Source organism: Danio rerio, chromosome 4 (genome assembly GCF_049306965.1).
Source record: "Danio rerio strain Tuebingen ecotype United States chromosome 4, GRCz12tu, whole genome shotgun sequence".
Classification (NCBI taxonomy): Eukaryota; Metazoa; Chordata; class Actinopteri; order Cypriniformes; family Danionidae; genus Danio; species Danio rerio.
In genome coordinates this window covers 37,444,974-37,470,604 of record NC_133179.1, presented here as the reverse complement: position 1 = coordinate 37,470,604, position 25,631 = coordinate 37,444,974, and the positions used below count along the sequence as shown (strand labels likewise).

Sequence of the window (25,631 nt, the reverse complement as noted above, 5' to 3'; positions counted from 1 at the left end):
TTTGCTTTACGGCCTAATGAAGTCTTTGGTTTTCTGTCACTTAACACAACACATATCTGCTTAGAGAAAGCTACAGACACACTGGGTTCCTGCTTGTTCTGAAAACATTTGATAAAGACACTGTTATCTAAGCAGGTCCCCGACACACATCACAGAGAGCTCTTGTGTTCACCAGCTGAAGATGGGGCGTTGTTGTTTGGGCCTTGGCGGTGTGATCGGAGGGCTCTTCCAGGTGGGCTCATAGGTGGTTGTGGAGCAGGCCGCTTTTTGGTTGGTAACTGGGGGCTTGCGGCAATGGAGTGTGAAAGTTTAGTTCCAGCATACACCTGTTCCTCCATCTTTTTTGAAAAACCCAAGAGTGGTGAACATTGTGACAATGAGAACGTGTCCGGTGACAGAGGCTGTGCATCTGGAGATTCTGTCTGCAGAAATATGTTTTCCTGAGGATCATTTTTGAGTGACGAGACTTGATGCTGTTCTGATGCGTCACAGTCTGCCTGTGTTGAGCAGAGGGCAACTGATAGTGTCTCTATCAACATTGGGTGTTTTGGCTGCGTGGCATTATCACTGTCCTTGGGTGATTCGTCAGCCACAAGTCCACTCAGGAGCTGATTTGAAGTCCTGTGGTCATCCGGACATTTGCTAGGTGTGTGTTTGCAATTCAGTTCAGTGGCATACACAGCTGATGGATGATTGAGGGAGAAAAAAATATTGTCCTTTAGCACCTTTGCACCAAGCTTGTTTGGATGAAGGCCGTCTGATGTAAACAGCTGTCTTTGGTTCCAGAAGAGATTGAAGTTGTCGATGAAATTCAGTCCTTTCTTGTTACATGTTTTCTGTAGCCATACATTTAGACCAAGAAGCCGTGAAAACATATTTGTCCCTCTTGCAGGGAGTGGTCCACTTATGAACGCCTGAACCTTCAATCTTTCAGCTGTTTCCAAGAGCTCACAGAAATCTTTCTTGAGCAGTTCTGACTGTTCTTTCCGAATATCATTCTTCCCCACATGGATGATAATCCGTTTTGCCATCTTGTGCTTTTTCAGAATTTCCTCAAGTTCTTTGTTTACATCAGAAACTGTTGCATGAGGAAAGCAGTATGTCATTGTAGATCTGTTCCTGAAATTCTTGATTATTGAATCTCCTACGACTAGTGTTCTTATCTCAGGTGCGATTGGAGCAGAATGCCGCTGTCTAGATGGCCTTGAGCCTCTGTTCCATGCAGAATTAGTTGCTGAATCATGCGATCTCTGTCTGACTGCATTTGGGGATTCTTCACCCATATTACTCAAAACTTCATATCTGTTCTGAAGCTGTATTTGAGTCCGAGCTGTATTTGGGGTAGAAGACGCTAATGCGGCAGCGTATGATCTGACCCCTCGAGTACCCTTTGGTCTCGCACCTTGTTTATGCCAATGCTCATTTTCAACAGTTCTTTTCTGTTTTTCTGTGCTCAAAACAGTAGCAGGAACAGATTTATGGGACTCACCGGCTGTGTGCTGAGAGAACCCATAATGAAGCTGAAGTTCTGGTCGGATCGCAAGCAACTTCGTTTCAAGAACTGCAATCTTTTGTAGAAGTTTGTGGCAGTTTGTACAGCTTGTTTGTTTTAAGACAAAACTGTTTATTAAGTGAAATGAGATTGTGTAAAATAGGTTTGGCAAATGATGCAAGATGTAAAGTTTGTAATGAAGAAGATGAAGGTATATTACATTTGTTTTTTAAATGCAAAGAGTTAAAATGTTTTATTGGAAAAATTAAAGAAATGCTAAGTGAAATGGGGATTGAAAAAAATTTTGTTGATGAGGAATGGGAAACATTATTTTTATTTGGTTGGAAAACAGATGGTAAAAACACAAGGTTCATAAACTTCATTTTAACAGTTGCAAGAAATGTGATATGGAATAGAAGGAATATTGTTAAACAAAAGAATGGCAAATTGTCTGTGTGTAAATTGTTTCAAAGAAAAATGTCTGAACTGCTTAATGCTCTTTTCTATTATTGTAACATGAATCATGTATTTAAAAAAGACTTTTTAAGTGGGAATACATATGTTCAGATGGCTTTATATAATGTAAATGTATTATTACCTGAATGTAACTGTTTTTAATTTTTGATATAAAATATAGAAAAAAAAAAAAACACATGTTACCAAGCTTTTATGATGTGTTTAATAATGAAGTGTATAATGTTTTAAGTGGTTTAAAGTGGAAAATGCCCAAAGAGGATGTTATTTTATGAAGAATGTTTATTTTAATGTATTTGTTTTGTGAAGTTTCTTGAAGTATTTAAATAAAAAAATAAAAATTAAAAAATTAAAAAAAGAAATGCCCGATCTCATCTGAACTCGGAAGTAAAGCAGGGTCGGGCATGGTTAGTACTTGGATGGGAGACCGCCTGGGAATACCAGGTGCTGTAAGCTTTTCGAAGTCCTTCATTTGGCAGCTGATAGACTTCCCCGTGTCACAGCTTCGCTGCCATTATTTTTTCTCGCCTTCAAGGGCATTGTTTCTGTCGGTGCTGTGTCGACGCTAGCTGAGCTGCGTCCTTCCCTGGTGCTGCGCCTGTTTAAAATGGCCAACGCTTGACAGCCTCTTTCGCTTACGGCCATACCACCCTGGCAATGCCCCCTTGAGTTTGACTGAGTCATTGCTTTCAAGGAAGTGTGAGGTGGCAGTAGGGAGAGAAAGGCTCTCCCATTTTGATTTGCTTTATTGTTTTTTTCTTGATTTTGCTTAAATTAAATTGTATTAATTTTGTTTAGTTTTAGTTAAACCCCAGACAGTGTTATCTGTTTGGGGTTAAAACGTTTTGAAAGGATGGACACTTTGGTAAAGGAACTGGAACTGAAAATGGACTATGGCAGCATGGACAAAGCTACTCCTGAAAACAACAATTCAAGAGATTCAAACAACGGCATCGACGATAATGACACATGGGCAACTGTTGTGGCAAGAAGGAGGAAAAATAAATCAGACACAAGTAGAGAAGGAAGTGGAGAAATGCAACAAACTAAAGGTAAAGCAAATGCTGAACACTTGGAAAATAGCCAACAAACAAGTCATACAAATGAGATGATAAACAAACTGAAAAGTCAAGCTAGATTTCAGCGACAATATAAAAAAGAAACAACTTTGACAATGACTGTGAAAGGTCCTGAAAATATCACCGTAACTATGATTATAAAGGCTGTGGAAGATAAGACTGGAATCGGAAAATTGTTTGGACTGAGGAAAAAATCCAATTTTGACTATGAACTAACTATGGAAAATGAAACAGACTGTGATCACTTAATGGATGGACTAATGATTAACCAACAATTTTGTGAAGTATCAAAACTCTGCGCAACTGAGAGAATGGTTTCTTTTTTGAACTTACCCAACTATATTCAAGATAGTGAGATTATCCAAAAGCTGGTGGACTGGGGAGTCTCTCCTATTCTCCCACTGAGAAGAAGATATTATCCAGGAACAACTGTGGCTGATGGAACAAGGTTTATCAGGGTGAAATTTCCAAAAGAAGTTATGAGTCTTCCTTACAATGTAAAGTTTGATACAGAGGAAGGACCAAAATATTTTAGAGTCATACATGATCAGCAGATAAAAACATGCAGATTATGTGGAAGTGCTGAGCATGAAAAAAAAAGACTGCCCACAATTTGTGTGTAGAGAATGTCTGGAGCAGGGGCATTTTGCGCGGGACTGTAAAGCCCCACGGTGCCAAGGCTGCAAAAAGACAATACTGTGGTGCAGATGTGAATCGGATGAGGAAGAGACTGAAGTTATGGAAACGAACAAACAAATGGAGAAATCAAGCAATGAAGAACAGGAAGAGGAAGTACAGGAATTACCACCGGATGATTTGAATGAACAAGTAGTGGAGCAGGCCATGAGTGAAGAGGATGAAGGAGATGCAGCAGAGACTGAGACACAACATCTAATGAAAGACGATGGACACGACATGGAAGAAGAACAAGGAGCAGCAGGTGAAAATACAGAAAGCAGAATTGAGGAAGAGGTAAGCGATGATGATGATGATAATGAAGAAATAAATATTGGGACTAAAGACAGAACAATAGACGGCATAAACAGAAGACGGAGAAAAACTGTACAATTGAATATTCAGCAAGTGCTTAAGAAACAGAAATTACGAAAGGAAGCAAAAGCAAAACTAAAAACTGACAGAACTGATCTAAGATTTTAGATCATAAAAAAGACTACAAATGATTGATGATTTGTTTCATTTGGATTTTCTTTTGTTTGGATGGCTTGTTTTCTTTTATATTTCTAATGAACAACTTATGTTTGGTTTCAATTAATGTAAGAGGGCTGTCATTCAAAGTGAAGTTTGAAAATGTAATTGCTTTAACAGAAAAATGTGATGTTATATGTATACAAGAGACTGGATGGAATGAAAACATTGTTAAAGATTTAAAAAAATGTTGGGATGGGGAAATATTGTATAATATTGACCCAGATAAGAAAAAAGGCATGGCAATACTAATTAGAAGGGGAATAGGATATACATTTGATGTTTTATTTAAAGATAATTATGGAAGGATTTTAACTATTAAAATTATGAATAAGGATGAAGAAATAACAATATGTAACATACATGCTCCAAATGAAGACTTAGAAAGAGTAACTTTTTTAAAGATCTAAGTGTTTTAATGAGTGGATGGAATAATGTTATTGTTTTAGGAGATTTTAATACTGTTTTAGAAAGAATAGATGTAGATGATCATATGGTGTATAGAGCAGATGTTGGAAGAAGAGAACTGAAACACATGATTGAAAAACATAAATATGTAGATGTATGGAGAGAGAGAGAAATAGAGCCAAAAGAGAATACTCAAGAAGGCAGTGGGTGAATACAGTTTTAAAACAAAGTAGATTAGACTATGTTTTATGTACAAGAAATTTAGAATCTTTTATTTCAAATATTTTTTACAAGATTTTTAGCTGTAGTGACCATGATTTTCTGTATGTAATGATGGATTTCAGTGGAGTTGAAAGAGGACCAGGTGTTTAATACAGAGCTTTTAAAGAATGATTTTTATAAAATTGAAATGGAAAACTTTATTATTAATAGTGTGAATGATGAGTTATATGATGAAGAAATAAGTGTGTGGTGGGACAATGTAAAATTAGAGGCCAAAAGATTTTCAATAGAATGTTCAAAGAAAATGCAGAAAGCCAAAAGAGCTAAAGAAAGACAATTAAACAAAGAATGGGAGAATGAAATGGAAAAGATAACAGAAGGAAATATGGATATTAGGAGAATAGTGATATTAGAAGAGAAACTGAAAAAACTAGAAGAGGAAAAATGTATGGGAGCTAGAATAAGAAGTAAGATAAAAAATACAGTGGAAGGAGAAAGAAGTACAAAGTTCTTTTAGATTTGATAAAGAATCTCTCAACAAAAGAGAAAACTGTCAAAGATAAAGAAAGTATTTTAAGAACCGTTAAAGATTTCTATGAAACTTTGTTTAAAGCAAAAGGAGTTCATGAAGAAGATAAGGATTTTTTATTAAATCAAATAAAGGTTAAAGTAAGTGAAGAGGATAAAAAACTGTGTGATAGTGATATAACTGAAGATGAGATCAATGAAGCTATAACACAATTAAGTAATGGGAAAAGCCCTGGTTTAGATGGTTTGTCATCCGAATTTTATAAGACTTTTAAAGATGTTTTAATTTCCAATTTTAAAAGATCTTTTTATTGCTATTTTTAAAAAAGGACAGTTGAGTGAGAGTATGAAGAAAGGAATGATTAAAATAATTTATAAAAATAAAGGTGATAAAGATAATTTGCAAAATTATAGACCTTTAAGTATGCTTAATACAGATTATAAAATATTAGCAAAGATTTTAGCAAACAGACTTAAAAAGGTAGTTCCCACTCTTATTACTACTAACCAGGCTTATGGTGTTATAGGTAGAGATATAGCAGACACAGTAACAAGCATCAGAGATTTAATCTGGTACATAAAAGAAAAAAAAGATGAAGGATTTTTATTCAGCATAGATCTAGAAAAGGCTTTTGATAGAGTTGAGCATAGCTATTTATTTGACGTAATTCAGAAATTTGGCTTTGGTGAGAATTTTTTTAAGTGGATAAAATGTTTTTATACAGATATTTTTAGTTGTTTTAAAATAAATAGATTTTTAACCGACTACATTGAGATTTCTAGATCTATAAGACAAGGATGTCCTTTATCAGCGTTATTATACACATTAGTTGCTGAACCATTAGGCTTAGCTATAAATGGAGAAAAGGAAATTAAAGGGTTTAAAATAGAAATCAATAGATCAGAACAGAAAATTTTTCAGTATGCTGATGATACCACTCTATTTTTAAAAGATTTTAAAAGTGTTGGAAAAGCTATGGAAATATTTGATAAATATTGTCGAGGATCGGGAGCAAAAGTAAATAAAGAAAAAACTGAATATATGAAGATGGGTAAAGTAGACGTTCCACAAGGAAATTGGGAATATAAAGAACAAAAAAATTACATAAAGATCTTAGGCATTACACTGGGATATGATGAAATTAAAACTAGAGAAATAATTTGGGATGAACTTATAAATAAAATGGAAAAAAGATTATGTTTTTGGAAACAGAGAGTATTGTTTTTAAAAGGAAAAGTACTGGTATTAAATTCTCTTTTTCTATCTAAGATGTGGTATGTTTTAAGTGTTGTTAGTCTACCTACGTGGGTGTATAAGAAAATAAAAACTATGATTTTAAAGTTTTTATGGGATGATAAACCATCTAAAATTGCATATAACACTATCATTGGAAAGGTGGATGAGGGAGGACTAGGACTTATAGATCCATGGATAAGAATGAAAAGCCTGAGAATTAAAACATTAAAAAAGTTTTTAAATGAAGACAATATTCCATGGAAAAGCATAATGAGTTATTTTATTAATAAATGTGGACAAATAGGAGATGATTTCTTATGGATGGTGTTGAGCTTGGAGTGCGTAGCTTAAGCACTAAACAGAACGACTCGTTTTTATCAGCGTCTTTTATTACTCACTTTTACATGCTCTCTCTGTACAGCATGAACACGAGACGGTAAAACTTCCGTACAACAACAGTACAACGTGGTGACGTAAAGCACGTAAACAACATGACGTCATCGCTACAGTACCGTAATACACTGAAACATAATTATGAACCCTTCAGTGATTATATTAATACAATGAGCAAGAGTGCCAGTACTTTAACAGATGGCATTTAAAGACCGCATGATAGAAAATATTCCTGAGTTTTATAAAGAGTTGTTGAGAACATGGAAATGCTTTTATAATAATATACAAACTGAGATTGAAGGGAGAAAACTTTATTTACAGCAACCCCTATTTTTAAATCAGAACAATAAAAGTAAAAAGCAAATGTTTTATGAGAACTGGTATGCAGTGGGTTTTAGACAAGTAAAAGACATTTTATATGAAATAAAACCTGGGTTTTTACCGACTCAAGCAATAATAGATACACTGGAGGAAATAGAAGATGTAGATGATAAAGAAAAAAATTGAAGATCAATACAAGAAGTTAAAATTAGCATTACCAGATCACTGGATCAAAACTATTGAAGAGAATGAAAAAGAAACAGAAAATAGAAAAATAAAAGTTTTTTTTAAAAATGGATGAAGATAAAATTAGTATCAATGATTGTCCTATCAAGATGTTTTATACATGTTTGTGTAATACTGTGTTTAAAAAACCTAAATCAAGAGAATTTTGGGAAAAGTTATTTGAAAACTTTGATACTTCAAGTATATGGAAAAATGTAAGATCAATTTTAAAAAGTCCAGCATTGGAAAACTGGATTTTATGTTAAGACACAACTGCATAATGACAGAGATCATCTTTAAAAAGATTGGGGTATCACAAGATGATTTGTGTAAAGTGTGTTTGGAAAAAAAGGAAGGCGTGTTACACCTATTTTTAAATTGTAAAAAGTTGAGTGATTTTATGAAGATGTTGAAAACAATGGTGTGTAATTTTCTGTATGATGAAAACATTATTTTAGAAGAATGGGATACACTGTTTTTATTTGGTTTTAATGGGAAAACAAAAAATAAGTTTGCTCTTAATTATATGTTGACTCTTGCAAGATTTACAATATGGAAAAGAAGAAATATTATGAAACAAAAGAAAAAAGAAATTCCATTGGTTTTGTTGTACAAACAGATTGTGACTGAGGAAATAATGGTTATATATGACTATTGCAAAATGTATGAAAAGATGGACATTTTTGAAAAATGTATTACAAAAAATAATCCATATATTGTACAAACTTGGACTGGTTTTGAAGTTTTCTTACCTGGAGATTTTTAAATATTTTATCTTTTAAATATTTGTATGTATAAATGTCATGATTGTTGATGATGTATTTTTTAATAAAGAAAAAAAAAAAAAAAGGCACTGCGTTCAGGTCGCAGTCTCCTCTGGAGGCGTGGGTTCGAATCCCACTTCTGACAAACCTAATCTTTGGCTACGCGTTCAGGCTCAAGTCTTTAACTCTCTGGCACCATGTCCGAGTGATACAGTAACACTGACAAAGCACCGCATCAATCTCGTTGTGCCAAAGTTTATGCAGCGTAGCAGTGTCCCTGGCAGCCTTAATGGGCTCTTTAGACTGTAGGTTTTAAGGCGTTTGCAATCAAGGTATTGTCCACAAAAACTCGGAAAAGCATGTGAACAAAACAATGGACGAGGACTTTAATGCAAGTGAACCAAAAGGGGATCAAAAGTACTGTCTTGGAATGCCATGTAGTGGAATGTCCTGGGATGCCGTTGATTTTTAAGGCAATGGGATTCGCAGGACTTTTCGTCAAATCCTCGCACAACGTTAATTCATGACATTTGACAGATCCACGCCGAACGTCAAGCGACACCGTGATAGGAATGGGAGCATCTTACCATCATTGCTTCAGACTCAGGAAATGTTCTTGGAACTTCACACCACCTGGCCTCCAGAGGAGCTGTAGCTTTTTTTGCCCCGGGGAAGCATTATCCACACGGAAAGGAATAAAAAATGCTGGCCAGTCATCTAGGCGCTTCCAAGTGCCAAAAGGTAGCACCTTGCCCCGTGTGAGGCTCGAACTCACGACCTTCAGATTATGAGACTGATGCGCTGCCTACTGCGCCAACGAGGCAGACTGTTAGACCTGGGCAAACTGGGAAACACCAGCTTCCATGTCAAGGTGCTGCGGAGTGGCTCCCAGGAGACAGCTTAGGTCAGGCAAGCATGTCAGGATGGCCGAGCGGTCTAAGGCGCTGCGTTCAGGTCGCAGTCTCCTCTGGAGGCGTGGGTTTGAATCCCACTTCTGACAAACCTAATCTTTGGCTACGCATTCAGGCTCAAGTCTTTAACTCTCTGGCACCATGTCCGAGTGATACAGTAACACTGACAAAGTACCGCATCAATCTCGTTGTGCCAAAGTTTATGCAGCGTAGCAGTGTCCCTGGCAACCTTAATAGGCTCTTTAGACTGTAGGTTTTAAGGCGTTTGCAATCAAGGTATTGTCCACAAAAACTCGGAAAAGCATGTGAACAAAACAATGGTCGAGGGCTTTAATGCAAGTGAACCAAAATGGGATCAAAAGAACTGTCTTGGAATGCCATGTAGTGGAATGTCCTGGGATGCCATTGATTTTTAAGGCAATGGGATTCGCAGGACTTTTCGTCAAATCCTCGCACAACGTTAATTCATGACATTTGACAGATCCACGCCGAACGTCAAGCGACACCGTGATAGGAATGGGAGCATCTTACCATCATTGCTTCAGACTCAGGAAATGTTCTTGGAACTTCACACCACCTGGCCTCCAGAGGAGCTGTAGCTTTTTTTGCCCCGGGGAAGCATGATCCACACGGAAAGGAATAAAAAATGCTGGCCAGTCATCTAAGCGCTTCCAAGTGCCAAAAGGTAGCACCTTGCCCCGTGTGAGGCTCGAACTCACGACCTTCAGATTATGAGACTGACGCGCTGCCCACTGCGCCAACGAGGCAGACTATTGGACCTGGGCAAACTTGGAAACACCAGCTTCCATGTCACGGTGCTGCGGAGTGGCTCCCAGGAGACAGCTTAGGTCAGGCAAGCATGTCAGGATGGCCGAGCGGTCTAAGGCGCTGCGTTCAGGTCGCAGTCTCCTCTGGAGGTGTGGGTCGAATCCCACTTCTGACAAACCTAATCTTTGGCTACACGTTCAGGCTCAAGTCTTTAACTCTCTGGCACGATGTCCGAGTGATACAGTAACACTGACAAAGCACCGCATCAATCTCGTTGTGCCAAAGTTTATGCAGCGTAGCATTGTCCCTGGCAGCCTTAATGGGCTCTTTAGACTGTAGGTTTTAAGGCGTTTGCAATCAAGGTATTGTCAACAAAAACTCGGAAAAGCATGTGAACAAAACAATGGAAGAGGGCTTTAATGCAAGTGAACCAAAAGGGGATCAAAAGTAATGTCTTGGAATGCCATGTAGTGGAATGTCCTGGGATGCCGTTGATTTTTAAGGCAATGGGATTCGCAGGACTTTTCGTCAAATCCTCGCACAACGTTAATTCATGACATTTGACAGATCCACGCCGAACGTCAAGCGACACCGTGATAGGAATGGGAGCATCTTACCATCATTGCTTCAGACTCAGGAAATGTTCTTGGAACTTCACACCACCTGGCCTCCAGAGGAGCTGTAGCTTTTTTTGCCCCGGGGAAGCATGATCCACACGGAAGGGAATAAAAAATGCTGGCCAGTCATCTAAGCGCTTCCAAGTGCCAAAAGGTAGCACCTTGCCCCGTGTGAGGCTCGAACTCACGACCTTCAGATTATGAGACTGATGCGCTGCCTACTGCGCCAACGAGGCAGACTGTTAGACCTGGGCAAACTGGGAAACACCAGCTTCCTTGTCACGGTGCTGCGGAGTGGCTCCCAGGAGACAGCGTAGGTCAGGCAACCATGTCAGGATGGCCGAGCGGTCTAAGGTGCTGCGTTCAGGTCGCAGTCTCCTCTGGAGGCGTGGGTTTAAATCCCACATCTGACAAACCTAATCTTTGGCTACGCGTTCAGGCTCAAGTCTAACTCTCTGGCACCATGTCCGAGTGATACAGTAAAACTGACAAAGCACCGCATCAATCTCGTTGTGCCAAAGTTTATGCAGCGTAGCAGTGTCCCTGGCAGCCTTAATGGGCTCTTTAGACTGTAGGTTTTAAGGCGTTTGCAATCAAGGTATTGTCCACAAAAACTCGGAAAAGCATGTGAACAAAACAATGGACGAGGGCTTTAATGCAAGTGAACCAAAAGGGGATCAAAAGTAATGTCTTGGAATGCCATGTAGTGGAATGTCCTGGGATGCCGTTGATTTTTAAGGCAATGGGATTCGCAGGACTTTTCGTCAAATCCTCGCACAACGTTAATTCATGACATTTGACAGATCCACGCCGAACGTCAAGCGACACCGTGATAGGAATGGGAGCATCTTACCATCATTGCTTCAGACTCAGGAAATGTTCTTGGAACTTCACACCACCTGGCCTCCAGAGGAGCTGTAGCTTTTTTTGCCCCGGGGAAGCATGATCCACACGGAAGGGAATAACGATTGATGACCAACTAAACTTCTCTGACCACATTTCTAGAACTGCTCGATCGTGCAGATTTGCACTCTATAACATCAGAAAGATCCGACCCTTCTTATCTGAACATGCAGCTCAACTCCTTGTTCAAGCTCTTGTTCTCTCCAAACTGGATTACTGCAACTCTCTACTAGCTGGGCTTCCAGCTAACTCTATCAAGCCTCTTCAACTGCTCCAGAATGCAGCAGCACGAGTTGTCTTCAATGAACCTAAACGAGCACATGTCACTCCGCTGCTAGTCCGTTTGCACTGGCTGCCAGTTGCTGCTCGCATCAAATTCAAAACTCTGATGTTTGCCTACAAAGTGACTTCTGGCCTAGCACCTTCTTATCTGCACTCACTTCTGCAGATCTATGTGCCCTCCAGAAACTTGCGTTCTGTGAATGAACGTCGCCTCGTGGTTCCATCCCAAAGAGGGAAAAAATCACTTTCGCGAACGCTCACGCTCAATCTGCCCAGTTGGTGGAATGAACTCCCTAACTGCATCAGAACAGCAGAGTCACTCGCTATTTTCAAGAAACGACTAAAAACTCAACTATTTAGTCTCCACTTCACTTCCTAAGCTGCAATTGCCTCTTTGAATATCACACTAATTGTAAAAAAAAAAAAAAAAAAAAAAAAAAAAAAAAAAAACTACTAACACTTCCCTTCTTAGACTTTACAGACCTGAAACTTGCCTTTAGTACTTATTCATTGTTGCTCTTAGTTGTGTAAATTGCTTCCTTGTCCTCATTTGTAAGTCGCTTTGGATAAAAGCGTCTGCTAAATGACTAAATGTAAAATGTAAATGTAAAAATGCTGGCCAGTCATCTAAGCGCTTCCAAGTGCCAAAAGGTAGCACCTTGCCCCGTGTGAGGCTCGAACTCACGACCTTCAGATTGTGAGACTGACGCGCTGCCTACTGCGCCAACGAGGCAGACTGTTGGACATAGGCAAACTGGGAAACACCAGCTTCCATGTCACGGTGCTGCGGAGTGGCTCCCAGGAGACAGCTTAGGTCAGGCAAGCATGTCAGGATGGCCGAGCGGTCTAAGGCGCTGCGTTCAGGTCGCAGTCTCCTCTGGAGGCGTGGGTTCGAATCCCACTTCTGACAAACCTAATCTTTGGCTACGCGTTCAGGCTCAAGTCTTTAACTCTCTGGCACCATGTCCGAGTGATACAGTAACACTGACAAAGCACCGCATCAATCTCGTTGTGCCAAAATTTATGCAGCGTAGCAGTGTCCATGGCAGCCTTAATGGGCTCTTTAGACAGTATGTTTTAAGGCGTTTGCAATCAAGGTATTGTCCACAAAAACTCGGAAAAGCATGTGAACAAAACAATGGACGAGGGCTTTAATGCAAGAGAACCAAAAAGGGATCAAAAGTACTGTCTTGGAATGCCATGTAGTGGAATGTCCTGGGATGCCGTTGATTTTTAAAGCAATGGGATTCGCAGGACTTTTCGTCAAATCCTCGCACAACGTTAATTCATGACATTTGACAGATCCACGTAGCAATGTCCCTGGCAGCCGTAATAGGCTCTTTAGACTGTAGGTTTTAAGGCATTTGCAATCAAGGTATTGTCCACAAAAACTCGGAAAAGCATGTGAACAAAACAATGGACGAGGGCTTTAATGCAAGTGAACCAAAAGGGGATCAAAAGTACTGTCTTGGAATGCCATGTAGTGGAATGTCCTGGGATGCCGTTGATTTTTAAGGCAATGGGATTCGCAGGACTTTTCGTCAAATCCTCGCACAACGTTAATTCATGACATTTGATAGATCCACGCCGAACGTCAAGCGACACCGTTATAGGTATGGGAGCATCTTACCATCATTGCTTCAGACTCAGGAAATGTTCTTGGAACTTCACACCACCTGGCCTCCAGAGGAGCTGTAGCTTTTTTTGCCCCGGGGAAGCATGATCCACACGGAAGGGAATAAAAAATGCTGGCCAGTCATCTAAGCGCTTCCAAGTGCCAAAAGGTAGCACCTTGCCCCGTGTGAGGCTTGAACTCACGACCTTCAGATTATGAGACTGACGCGCTGCCTACTGCGCCAACGAGGCAGACTGTTGGACCTGTGCAAACCGGGAAACACCAGCTTCCATGTCACGGTGCTGCGGAGTGGCTCCCAGGAGACAGCTTAGGTCAGGCAAGCATGTCAGGATGGCCGAGCGGTCTAAGGCGCTGCGTTCAGGTCGCAGTCTCCTCTGGAGGCGTGGGTTTAAATCCCACATCTGACAAACCTAATCTTTGGCTACGCGTTCAGGCTCAAGTCTAACTCTCTGGCACCATGTCCGAGTGATACAGTAAAACTGACAAAGCACCGCATCAATCTCGTTGTGCCAAAGTTTATGCAGCGTAGCAGTGTCCCTGGCAGCCGTAATAGGCTCTTTAGACTGTAGGTTTTAAGACATTTGCAATCAAGGTATTGTCCACAAAAACTCGGAAAAGCATGTGAACAAAACAATGGACGAGGGCTTTAATGCAAGTGAACCAAAAGGGGATCAAAAGTACTGTCTTGGAATGCCATGTAGTGGAATGTCCTGGGATGCCGTTGATTTTTAAGGCAATGGGATTCGCAGGACTTTTCGTCAAATCCTCGCACAACGTTAATTCATGACATTTGACAGATCCACGCCGAACGTCAAGCGACACCGTTATAGGAATGGGAGCATCTTACCATCATTGCTTCAGACTCAGGAAATGTTCTTGGAACTTCACACCACCTGGCCTCCAGAGGAGCTGTAGCTTTTTTTGCCCCGGGGAAGCATGATCCACACGGAAGGGAATAAAAAATGCTGGCCAGTCATCTAAGCGCTTCCAAGTGCCAAAAGGTAGCACCTTGCCCCGTGTGAGGCTCGAACTCACGACCTTTAGATTATGAGACTGACGCGCTGCCTACTGCGCCAACGAGGCAGACTGTTGGACCTGTGCAAACCGGGAAACACCAGCTTCCATGTCACGGTGCTGCGGAGTGGCTCCCAGGAGACAGCTTAGGTCAGGCAAGCATGTCAGGATGGCCGAGCGGTCTAAGGCGCTGCGTTCAGGTCGCATTCTCCTCTGGAGGTGTGGTTTTAAATCCCACATCTGACAAACCTAATCTTTGGCTACGCGTTCAGGCTCAAGTCTAACTCTCTGGCACCATGTCCGAGTGATACAGTAAAACTGACAAAGCACCGCATCAATCTCGTTGTGCCAAAGTTTATGCAGCGTAGCAGTGTCCCTGGCAGCCTTAATGGGCTCTTTAGACTGTAGGTTTTAAGGCGTTTGCAATCAAGGTATTGTCCACAAAAACTCGGAAAAGCATGTGAACAAAACAATGGACGAGGGCTTTAATGCAAGTGAACCAAAAGGGGATCAAAAGTACTGTCTTGGAATGCCATGTAGTGGAATGTCCTGGGATGCCGTTGATTTTTAAGGCAATGGGATTCGCAGGACTTTTCGTCAAATCCTCGCACAACGTTAATTCATGACATTTGACAGATCCACGCCGAACGTCAAGCGACACCGTGATAGGAATGGGAGCATCTTACCATCATTGCTTCAGACTCAGGAAATGCTCTTGGAACTTCACACCACCTGGCCTCCAGAGGAGCTGTAGCTTTTTTTGCCCCGGGGAAGCATGATCCACACGGAAGGGAATAAAAAATGCTGGCCAGTCATCTAAGCGCTTCCAAGTGCCAAAAGGTAGCACCTTGCCCCGTGTGAGGCTCGAACTCACGACCTTCAGATTATGAGACTGACGCGCTGCCTACTGCGCCAACGAGGCAGACTGTTGGACCTTGGCAAACTGGGAAACACCAGCTTCCATGTCACTGTGCTGCGGAGTGGCTCCCAGGAGACAGCTTAAGTCAGGCAAGCATGTCAGGATAGCCGAGCGGTCTAAGGTGCTGCGTTCAGGTCGCAGTCTCCTCTGGAGGTGTGGGTTCGAATCCCACTTCTGACAAACCTAATCTTTGGCTACGCGTTCAGGCTCAAGTCTTTAACTCTCTGGCACCATGTCCGAGTGATACAGTAACACTGACAAAGCACCGCATCAATCTCATTGTGCCAAAGTTTATGCAGCGTAGCAGTGTCCCTGGCAACCTTAATAGGCTCTTTAGACTGTAGGTTTTAAGGCGTTTGCGATCAAGGTATTGTCCATGAAAGTTCGGAAAAGCATGTGAACAAAACAATGGACAAGGGCTTTAATGCAAGTGAACCAAAAGGGGATCAAAAGTACTGTCTTGGAATGCCATGTAGTGGAATGTCCTGGGATGCCGTTGATTTTTAAGGCAATGGGATTCGCAGGACTTTTCGTCAAATCCTCGCACAATGTTAATTCATGACATTTGACAGATCCACGCCGAACGTCAAGCGACACCGGGATAGGAATGGGAGCATCTTACCATCATTGCTTCAGACTCAGGAAATGTTGTTGGAACTTCACACCACCTGGCCCCCAGAGGAGCTGTAGCTTTTTTTGCCCTGGGGAAGCATGATCCACACGGAAGGGAATAGAAAATGCTGGCCAGTCATCTAAGCGCTTCCAAGTGCCAAAAGGTAGCACCTTGCTCCGTGTGAGGCTCGAACTCACGACCTTCAGATTATGAGACTGACGCGCTGCCTACTGCGCCAACGAGGCAGACTATTGGACCTGGGCAAACTGGGAAACACCAGCTTCCATGTCTTTGTGCTGCGGAGTGGCTCCCAGGAGACAGCTTAAGTCAGGCAAGCATGTCAGGATAGCCGAGCGGTCTAAGGTGCTGCGTTCAGGTTGCAGTCTCCTCTGGAGGCGTGGGTTTAAATCCCACATCTGACAAACCTAATCTTTGGCTACGCGTTCAGGCTCAAGTCTAACTCTCTGGCACCATGTCCGAGTGATACAGTAAAACTGACAAAGCACCGCATCAATCTCGTTGTGCCAAAGTTTATGCAGCGTAGCAGTGTCCCTGGCAGCCTTAATGGGCTCTTTAGACTGTAGGTTTTAAGGCATTTGCAATCAAGGTATTGTCCACAAAAACTCGGAAAAGCATGTGAACAAAACAATGGACGAGGGCTTTAATGCAAGTGAACCAAAAGGGGATCAAAAGTACTGTCTTGGAATGCCATGTAGTGGAATGTCCTGGGATGCCGTTGATTTTTAAGGCAATGGGATTCGCAGGACTTTTCGTCAAATCCTCGCACAACGTTAATTCATGACATTTGACAGATCCACGCCGAACGTCAAGCGACACCGTGATAGGAATGGGAGCATCTTACCATCATTGCTTCAGACTCAGGAAATGTTGTTGGAACTTCACACCACCTGGCCTCCAGAGGAGCTGTAGCTTTTTTTGCCCCGGGGAAGCATGATCCACACGGAAGGGAATAAAAAATGCTGGCCAGTCATCTAAGCGCTTCCAAGTGCCAAAAGGTAGCACCTTGCCCCGTGTGAGGCTCGAACTCACGACCTTCAGATTATGAGACTGACGCGCTGCCTACTGCGCCAACGAGGCAGACTATTGGACCTGGGCAAACTGGGAAACACCAGCTTCCATGTCTTTGTGCTGCGGAGTGGCTCCCAGGAGACAGCTTAAGTCAGGCAAGCATGTCAGGATAGCCGAGCGGTCTAAGGTGCTGCGTTCAGGTTGCAGTCTCCTCTGGAGGCGTGGGTTCGAATCCCACTTCTGACAAACCTTATCTTTGGCTACGCGTTCAGGCTCAAGTCTTTAACTCTCTGGCACCATGTCCGAGTGATACAGTAACACTGACAAAGCACCGCATCAATCTCATTGTGCCAAAGTTTATGCAGCGTAGCAGTGTCCCTGGCAACCTTAATAGGCTCTTTAGACTGTAGGTTTTAAGGCGTTTGCGATCAAGGTATTGTCCATGAAAGTTCGGAAAAGCATGTGAACAAAACAATGGACAAGGGCTTTAATGCAAGTGAACCAAAAGGGGATCAAAAGTACTGTCTTGGAATGCCATGTAGTGGAATGTCCTGGGATGCCGTTGATTTTTAAGGCAATGGGATTCGCAGGACTTTTCGTCAAATCCTCGCACAACGTTAATTCATGACATTTGACAGATCCACGCCGAATGTCAAGCGACACCGTGATAGGAATGGGAGCATCTTACCATCAATGCTTCAGACTCAGGAAATGTTGTTGGAACTTCACACCACCTGGCCCCCAGAGGAGCTGTAGCTTTTTTTGCCCTGGGGAAGCATGATCCACACGGAAGGGAATAAAAAATGCTGGCCAGTCATCTAAGCGCTTCCAAGTGCCAAAAAGTACCACCTTGCCCCGTGTGAGGCTCGAACTCACGACCTTCAGATTATGAGACTGACGCGCTGCCTACTGCGCCAACGAGGCAGACTGTTGGACCTGGGCAAACTGGGAAACACCAGCTTCCATGTCACGGTGCTGCGGAGTGGTTCCCAGGAGACAGCTTAAGTCAGGCAAGCCTGTCAGAATGGCCGAGCGGTCTAAGGCGCTGCGTTCAAGCTGGGGAACAATCGTCCAATAAAGAAGGGGAAGAAGGGAAGAAAGGGGGGAAGAAAGAAAGAGAAAAAGGGAAGAAGAGGGGGAAGAAACGAAGAAAGGAAAGGGTGAATTCTAAGCTTCCCGGACACGCCTTCCCTGCACCTGCTTTACGTCACGTATAGTGATACTGTTCTGTGTTAAAACAACGCAATTTGAGTTACATTGATTTCTATTGCAGGTGCTCACCAAGACCGGGGTTCGAATCCAGCTAAAGACGGTTTATTGTTATTGGTTAATTATTACTCAATAAACTAACTGTTTAAATGTGTAATGCTCCAAGGTAAATAAAATATGCCTAAGCGCTTTATTCTTGTGTTTTTTGACATTCTTTCATTAAAAATAAAGCATACTAACTTGAATGTGTCACTATTTAGTAGTTGTTGTAGCATTGTTATGCTTATGGTTATTATTGTTCTGTATTTTGATGTACAAATGATCTATAGAAATGTCATAGAGTATATAGTGTACACACACATATATACATATATATATATATATATATGTGTGTGTATATAGTGTGCATAGTGTATATGGAATTAAAAGTCAAGTAGTTAGTTATTTATATATGCATTATTTATCTAACAATTGTCAACAGAACAGTAATGAATATAGAGTAGAAAATGTAAAAATAATAAATTAGTTATTAATAATACAGTTTTAACAATATAAATAAACAATGTTAATAAAACGTTAAATACAAACAGAAACCGACACAAAGTGGACTTAAAAGTCAAGGACATTTATTAATGCAATATTTATTTAACAATGGTCAACAAAACAGTAGTGAACATGGAATAAAAATTCTTAAAAATTAAACGTTAAATATTAACAGAATAAATACAAAATTAACAAATTAAATAAAATGTTAAATAAATTTAGAAACCAACAATAAGTGAAATAGAATAAATTTAACTATTATGGTTGTAACCTGTATACACTTTATACATACACACACATATAAATAATAAATAAGTTAAATAAAATGTCAACAAAATAAATAAACTTTAAATAAAAAGTGCAATAAAACAGAATCAAACAAGGTAATTGAAGAACTATTATGGTTATAAAGTGTATAAACTATAGACATACACATAAATAATAAACAGTTAAATAAAATGTTAACAAAATAAATTATTTTTATAAAATGTGAAATAAAATAGAAACCAACAAGTGAAATAGTATAAATTGAAGATCTATTATGGTTGTAAACTTTATACACTCTGTACACACACACACACACACACACACACACACATATATAAATAATAAATTAAATAAAATGTTAACAAAATAAATACACTATTTAAATAAAATGCGCAATAAAATAGAAACCAACAACAAGTGAAATAGAATAAACTGTAGAACTATTATGGTTATAAACTATATAAATACACACAAATATATAAATAATAAATAAGTTAAATAAAATGTTAACAAAATAAATTATTAAAAAGTAAAATGTGCAAAAAAACAAGTGAAATAGAATAAATTGAATTATTATGGTTATAAACTGTAAACACTATACACACACACACACACACACACACACACACACACACACACACACACACACACATAAAAAATATAAAAGTTAAATAAAATGTCAACAAAATAAAAACACTATTTAAAGAAAATGTGAAATAGAAATATAAACTAACAGCAAGTGAAATTGAATAAACTGAAGAACTATTACACTATATACATACACAAACAAACAAACACATTATTTTGGGTTGGTCCTTTTCATTTCCTCTAGCCACTCTTCTTTAGTTAAAGTTTCAGTCTGTGGGCAGTACACCCTGCCCCTGAGTTGGCTATGGCCTGTGGCATTTGTTTTGAACTGCCCACACTTTTTACAAGTGTTCGCTTGAACAGTTCTCCGGTACGGTCTTTTGGGAATGGCTCCAGATGTGGATGGTGATGCAGCAGGCTGTGAGCTGGTACTGGACATTGTTGGCTGAAGTGGTGGCTGTCTGAGTGGCATCCCCTGCACCATTGGGATACCCTGGGCCATCTGCACTCCTTGCATTATCGGGATACCCTGGGCCATAGGGATTCCCTGGACCATTGGCACAGCCTGGAACATTGGTACACCCTGAAACATCGGCATACCCTGGTACCCTGGTGTAGCTGGGATGTATATGTTGGGTACCATCTGCAGCGATGCTCCAGGTGCTGGTGGTGTAAATATGACCTGGGTCTGTACTGGTGCCTTGAGTCTGAGTGGGGGTCGTCCAACAGATGTCTGCCTCTGCCTTGCCTGACCTGCTGTGCTCTCTGGCAACACATACTGGTGCTGCTCTCCTGGTTGGTCTGGCTCTGTCTGAAGACTTTTGGCAACTGGGAGAGGTTCCTGGGCTTCTGGGAGGTGTTGAGGCAACTGAATACCCTGAAGCAGCACAGACAGCTCCTGTTTCTTCTGTCTGTTATTAAACCACTGAATCAGGGTATTCTGGTTTACCTCAACCAGCTGCATGGATGTACCTCCCATTACCAAGCTGTTGCCCAGTACGAGTTGCCTAATCCTGCGGTAGTCTTGCAGGATCAGAGACCATCTTGAAAGGGTTCCCTTGCCTTTTCGCTTGGGACTAGGGTGGATGGTACAAAGCCTAATAAAGATGGTCTCCACAAGACGGCAACAGTCAGGCCACTGAGCAGGAGCACTGCTTGCACCCAGCACACATCTGGTAGTGCTCTCCACGCCAGGGGTGTGAGTGGGCTTCTTGGGTGTTTTAAATCGCCCACTCAGCAGTCGCTTCTGGTGTCGAGCTGCATACACCACCCGCTTCTTGTCTTGGTCATGCAGGCTTTGCCAAAGACCAATGATCTCGTTGGCCTCCTGGTTGGTGAGGCTGAGGCTTTTGTGGGTCCGAAGCTCAACCAGATATTCAGCCAGCCTGTCCACATGCTGGAAGCCCGGAATATTTTGGTAGTCAACAGCCTAATGAAAGCACAACAAAATAAAATAGCATATTAAATTTTTCAATGCATAATTCCATAATTGTTTCTGTTATCATGTTGAAGCTGCACTACGGAAATAAACCTGATGCGTGTTTGACTTTACACTTTATTTTAAAATTATTCTAGATCACTGTAAAGACAGAAATTAGTGGGACTTACAGTCTCTTCATCACCATCATCATCGTCGTCATCATCATTGTCTTCGTCATCATCTTCCGTAGCCTCTTCTGGCTCTAAGGGCACAGGTGAAATTGGTTCTTCAGGCTGCGCAGGTGGGTCAGGGACCAGTGCAGGGCATGTGGAGACTGGCAAGGAAGCGACACTGCTGGTGACTGCAGTGGAGGAACCCGATCTCAATGTGGAGGAGGATGGTGACAGAGCAGCCTCCGGATCAACAATAGTGTGATCCTCACTGATGTCACAGAAGCCCTCATCTTCTTCTCGCTCATCCACATTGAGATCCTCAATGAGCTCAGCAGTCTGCTGACAGTCTGGGTTCATGTTCTGCAGTGCCTGACCAGTCTGCTGGAACAGATACTGCACTCCAATGAGCTCACCTGAAAAAAATAAATGAAACATAAATAAACAAATTTTAAGAGCCATGTTTGATTGGGTGTTGAAGTAGCAAGTAGTTTTAAAAGCTCAACGTCAAGGAAGAAACAAACAAAAACATACATTTTAATCAGAGATCCAAAACATAATAAATATTCTGGACAAAACATCTAATGAAATGCAATGGAAATACAACGAAGACAGAGAAATGTACAAATAAATTTCCCTCAAAGCTTGTAGCATTATGTTTGAAAAAATATTTTCAAAAAAAAAATATATCCTATAAATTAAACGGTTTTGAATTAAAGTATCCAAATTTGAAATACAACACACTAAAACATCAATTCGTGCAATTGTGTAGTTTTTCCTACCTTTTTTAAGAAATCACTATCGGAAAAAATCCTTTACTGTAAGCAAAACGATGCTGTGCTCTGTCGAATGATGCTGTTTGTTGAATATCACTGATGGTCAATGAACTTTTTTGACCTCTGACCCGCCTCCAGAGGACCGCGTCATTCCTTCGTGTACCTTCGGCTCAGTTCGGAAAATTGATTGACATCTGACTGACCTGTTTGACTGCACACCTAGCGGTGAATCTTGGAAGCCCCCCGGCTTCAACATTGTCTCGACTCTGATTGGTCAAATGTTGAAAATGTTGAGAATTCCGGTCCACGATTGGCTGCAAATGTTGAAGCGCTGCAACGTGATTGGCTACAATGTTGGAGTGAATCGCTCCGATTGGCTCTCATCTTCAACATTTGTGAAATATTGTCGGACTATCCTTCGGCAGCTGGCGTTCAGGTCGCAGTCTCCTCTGGAGACGTCGGTTAGAATCCCACTTCTGACAAACCGAACCTGTGGCAGTGCGCTCAGGCTGAAGTCTTTAACTCCCTGCCACCATGTCCGAATAAAACAGTAACACTGACAAGGCGCCGCATCACGCGGGATTTAATGCAAGTGCACCGAAAGGGGATCAAAAGAATTGTCCTTGGATGGCGTTGATTTTTAAGGTTTGCAGAGGCATTTTTTCATCAAATCCTCGTACAACGTCAAATCATGACATTTGACAGATCCACGCCCTAGTATCGTGGATCATCCAGTGAGCAGAGAGCCGATTGAGAATGTGCGTAAAAGCAAATCTGAATGTTTCCGTCCAGTTTTTAACAGGAGACCCTCCGCTTGTAAAGCCATCGTGATAACCACAGGAGCCTCCGGTTAGGGTGAGAGCTCTGTCTTGTGGTGCCATCGCAGAGAGACTGAAAGTCACTTTCCACAATGTTTTCATTCAATGTTCTACGCTGGTGGAATCACCTTCCCATTCCCAGTCGGATTACGGATACACTGGTATCCTTCAAACGACAGCTAACACTCATCTCTTCAGAGCACACTGTTACTTCATCCTCCCTTGTTTGTTTGGGTCTCAACGCCAGAATTCTTCCTTCTCCAATCAGCTCCGTTATCAGCTATCTCTTTGTCTGTTGTCAAGGCCATTTTGTTTATCTCTTTGTCTATTATCCAGCCCATTTTCTTTATCCTTTCGTGCAAGTCCCTCCATTTCCATGTCGTTGCTGGGGAATCTGTCCATGATTAAAAATTAAACACACTACATAACCACCCTTCAGACAGCAAAATGCTGCTGTTAGGTGGTTATTAAAGACAAAAATAAAACAAACAAACAAACCACTCAAGGTCAATAAACAAAAAGGTAGACAAACCAAATGGGGAGAGCCTTTCTCTCCTTACTGCTGCCAACTCACTTCCTGTTTGCTCTATAGCCCCCTCAGGGTGGTGTGGCCGTAAGCAATGACAGATGTCAAGTGTTGGCTATTGAAACTAGGCGTAGACCCAGGAGGCGAGCACAGCTTAGCTGCCTGCAGCGCCAATGAGCTGGACAGCCGGAGCTGGGCAAGTTGTGAAGCACCATCTTTAACTCTCTGCCCCCATGTCCGAATGATACAGTAACACTGACAAAGTGCCGCATCACGCGGGCTTTAATGCAAGTGCACTGAAAGGGGATCAAAAGAATTGTCCTGGGATGCCTTTGCTTTTTAAGGTTTGCAGGGCATTTTTTCCGTCAAATCCTCGTACAACGTCAAGTCATGACATTTGACAGATCCATGCCCTTGTATCGTGGATCATCCAGCGAGTAGAGAGCCAATTGAGAATGTGCGTAAAAGCAAATCTGAATGTTTCCGCCCAGTTTCTAACAGGAGACCCTCCGCTTGTAAAGCCATCGTGATAACCACAGGAGCCTCCGGTTAGGGTGAGAGCACTGTCTTGTGGTGCAGGGCAGAGAGAGGGAAAGTCACTTTCCACAATGTTTTCATTCAATGTTCTACGCTGGTCGAATCACCTTCCCATTCCCACTCGGATGACGGATACACTGGTGTCCTTCAAACAACAGCTAACACCCATCTCTTCAGAGTACACCCGAACCCCGGTGAATATCCCTCTCTCTAAAGAAAACGAAACTCCTACTCCAGCACTAAATTCTCTGAGCACAAACAAATTACTTGGAATGAATAGCCCTTTTTCGTATGCATTGCCTCGTCTTGTTGAATACCTCCACTATTGTATGTCGCTTTGGACAAAAGTGTCAGCTAATTGTATGCTTCCGCCCAGTTTCGAACAGGAGACCTTTAGCGTGTAATGGAAACATGATAAACACTACACTACGGAAACCAATAGGCCAGTGCTGCTTCAAGTATTTATAGTCTTTTTTTTATAGGGCTGTCTTGTACGGTCTGCACCGTGGAGGACCAGCAAACGCACTGGCCACCTGCTCATGCACAACACAAAGCTAAAAGAAATCAGATTCTTCGCAAGTTTGCGACACCGCGAGGGGAGGTAAACACTGAGTTGAATTCAAACTTCTAGCCTCACACCGCTCTGCAGAAAGAATGTTTTCAGTGAACGTCAGTACTCAACAGAAGCATGATTTGACAATTGTCATAAAAGCTAGAGATTGTTTCCACCCAGTTTCGAACTGGGGACCTTTCGCGTGTGAGGCGAACGTGATAACCACTACACTACGGAAACCTTCAGCCAGAACAAGCAGATAACCCTTTTTGATTGGGTGCCTGTTGACGATCATTGCTGGGAGCGCAGTGGATGCTATTATTTTCTCGCCAAAAGAAGAAAACTGTTTCTGCTTTCAAGTATTTATAGTCTTTTTTTATAGAGCTGTATTGTACGGTCTGCATCGTGGAATGCCAGCAAACACACTGGCCACCTGCTCATGCACAACACAAAGCTAAAAGAAAGGAAACCAGAGCAAACCCACACAAACATGGGGAGAACATGCAAACTCCACACAGAAACACCAACTGACCCAGCTTAGGCTCGAACTAGTGACCTTCTTGCTGTGAGGCGAACATGCTACCCACTGCACTACCATGCAGCCACCATATACAGTTTTTTCTAAAATGTATATATATTTTAAGTCTCAGCTCTGCAATTTAACTATTTTTGTGGCAAATATTTTTTTCATTATCTTTCAAACAGTAGGCTAAAAAAAACAAATTTTAGAATAACAATTAAATTGCAGGCAATGTGGTGGCGCTGAGGGTAGAACGTTCGCCTCACAGTAAAAAAGTCGTTGGTTCGAGCCTCAGCTAGGTCAGGTGGCATTTCTGTGTGGAGTTTGCATGTTCTCCCTGTGTTTGTGTGGGTGTCCTCCAGGTGCTCTGGTTTCCTCCACAAATCCAAAGACATGTGGTACAGGTAAATTGAGTAGTCTCAAATATATATGTGTGTGTTTGGATGTTTCCCAGTGATGCATTGCAGCTGGAAGGGCATCTGTTGTGTAAAACATGGCTGGATAAGCTCTTGGGTTATTCCATTGTAGCAACTCCAGACTAATAAAGGGACTAAGCTGAAAAGAAAATTAATGAATTTAGTCGGAATTTAAAGGTTTTTGCATCTGATTTCAATATTTTTTATTTTTATTGGCATTATAAGCTAAGCTTATTGTGCTGTAGGT

The 25,631-nt window shown here is 41.5% G+C and overlaps 1 protein-coding gene and 18 non-coding genes across 19 annotated transcripts; 7 read left to right on the top strand and 12 right to left on the bottom strand.

The window, feature by feature from the left end:
- Positions 1 to 9,099: 9,099 nt before the first annotated feature.
- trnam-cau (transfer RNA methionine (anticodon CAU)) lies at positions 9,100 to 9,172 on the bottom strand. Its single transcript has one exon. It is a non-coding gene; the product is annotated as a tRNA-Met (tRNA).
- A 94-nt stretch (positions 9,173 to 9,266) lies between these two features.
- trnal-cag (transfer RNA leucine (anticodon CAG)) lies at positions 9,267 to 9,349 on the top strand. The gene has a single exon. It is a non-coding gene; the product is annotated as a tRNA-Leu (tRNA).
- Positions 9,350 to 9,954: 605 nt separating this feature from the next.
- On the bottom strand, positions 9,955 to 10,027 carry trnam-cau (transfer RNA methionine (anticodon CAU)). Its single transcript has one exon. It is a non-coding gene; the product is annotated as a tRNA-Met (tRNA).
- Positions 10,028 to 10,121: 94 nt separating this feature from the next.
- On the top strand, positions 10,122 to 10,203 carry trnal-cag (transfer RNA leucine (anticodon CAG)). The gene has a single exon. It is a non-coding gene; the product is annotated as a tRNA-Leu (tRNA).
- A 605-nt stretch (positions 10,204 to 10,808) lies between these two features.
- trnam-cau (transfer RNA methionine (anticodon CAU)) lies at positions 10,809 to 10,881 on the bottom strand. The gene has a single exon. It is a non-coding gene; the product is annotated as a tRNA-Met (tRNA).
- A 94-nt stretch (positions 10,882 to 10,975) lies between these two features.
- On the top strand, positions 10,976 to 11,058 carry trnal-cag (transfer RNA leucine (anticodon CAG)). The gene has a single exon. It is a non-coding gene; the product is annotated as a tRNA-Leu (tRNA).
- Positions 11,059 to 12,490: 1,432 nt separating this feature from the next.
- On the bottom strand, positions 12,491 to 12,563 carry trnav-cac (transfer RNA valine (anticodon CAC)). Its single transcript has one exon. It is a non-coding gene; the product is annotated as a tRNA-Val (tRNA).
- Positions 12,564 to 12,657: 94 nt separating this feature from the next.
- trnal-cag (transfer RNA leucine (anticodon CAG)) lies at positions 12,658 to 12,740 on the top strand. The gene has a single exon. It is a non-coding gene; the product is annotated as a tRNA-Leu (tRNA).
- An 883-nt stretch (positions 12,741 to 13,623) lies between these two features.
- trnam-cau (transfer RNA methionine (anticodon CAU)) lies at positions 13,624 to 13,696 on the bottom strand. The gene has a single exon. It is a non-coding gene; the product is annotated as a tRNA-Met (tRNA).
- A 94-nt stretch (positions 13,697 to 13,790) lies between these two features.
- trnal-cag (transfer RNA leucine (anticodon CAG)) lies at positions 13,791 to 13,873 on the top strand. Its single transcript has one exon. It is a non-coding gene; the product is annotated as a tRNA-Leu (tRNA).
- Positions 13,874 to 14,476: 603 nt separating this feature from the next.
- trnam-cau (transfer RNA methionine (anticodon CAU)) lies at positions 14,477 to 14,549 on the bottom strand. Its single transcript has one exon. It is a non-coding gene; the product is annotated as a tRNA-Met (tRNA).
- A 780-nt stretch (positions 14,550 to 15,329) lies between these two features.
- Positions 15,330 to 15,402, bottom strand: trnam-cau (transfer RNA methionine (anticodon CAU)). Its single transcript has one exon. It is a non-coding gene; the product is annotated as a tRNA-Met (tRNA).
- Positions 15,403 to 15,496: 94 nt separating this feature from the next.
- trnal-cag (transfer RNA leucine (anticodon CAG)) lies at positions 15,497 to 15,579 on the top strand. The gene has a single exon. It is a non-coding gene; the product is annotated as a tRNA-Leu (tRNA).
- Positions 15,580 to 16,184: 605 nt separating this feature from the next.
- Positions 16,185 to 16,257, bottom strand: trnam-cau (transfer RNA methionine (anticodon CAU)). The gene has a single exon. It is a non-coding gene; the product is annotated as a tRNA-Met (tRNA).
- A 780-nt stretch (positions 16,258 to 17,037) lies between these two features.
- On the bottom strand, positions 17,038 to 17,110 carry trnam-cau (transfer RNA methionine (anticodon CAU)). Its single transcript has one exon. It is a non-coding gene; the product is annotated as a tRNA-Met (tRNA).
- A 94-nt stretch (positions 17,111 to 17,204) lies between these two features.
- On the top strand, positions 17,205 to 17,287 carry trnal-cag (transfer RNA leucine (anticodon CAG)). Its single transcript has one exon. It is a non-coding gene; the product is annotated as a tRNA-Leu (tRNA).
- Positions 17,288 to 17,892: 605 nt separating this feature from the next.
- On the bottom strand, positions 17,893 to 17,965 carry trnam-cau (transfer RNA methionine (anticodon CAU)). Its single transcript has one exon. It is a non-coding gene; the product is annotated as a tRNA-Met (tRNA).
- A 1,705-nt stretch (positions 17,966 to 19,670) lies between these two features.
- On the bottom strand, positions 19,671 to 21,702 carry LOC101883862 (uncharacterized). The gene is made up of 2 exons (XM_017355664.4): positions 21,257 to 21,702; positions 19,671 to 21,077 (listed from the first exon to the last, which is right to left on the bottom strand). Exons 1-2 carry the CDS (start codon positions 21,698 to 21,700, stop codon positions 19,860 to 19,862), a joined length of 1,662 nt encoding a protein of 553 aa, XP_017211153.3. The 5' UTR covers positions 21,701 to 21,702; the 3' UTR covers positions 19,671 to 19,859.
- A 2,913-nt stretch (positions 21,703 to 24,615) lies between these two features.
- On the bottom strand, positions 24,616 to 24,688 carry trnav-cac (transfer RNA valine (anticodon CAC)). The gene has a single exon. It is a non-coding gene; the product is annotated as a tRNA-Val (tRNA).
- Between the last annotated feature and the right edge of the window lie 943 nt (positions 24,689 to 25,631).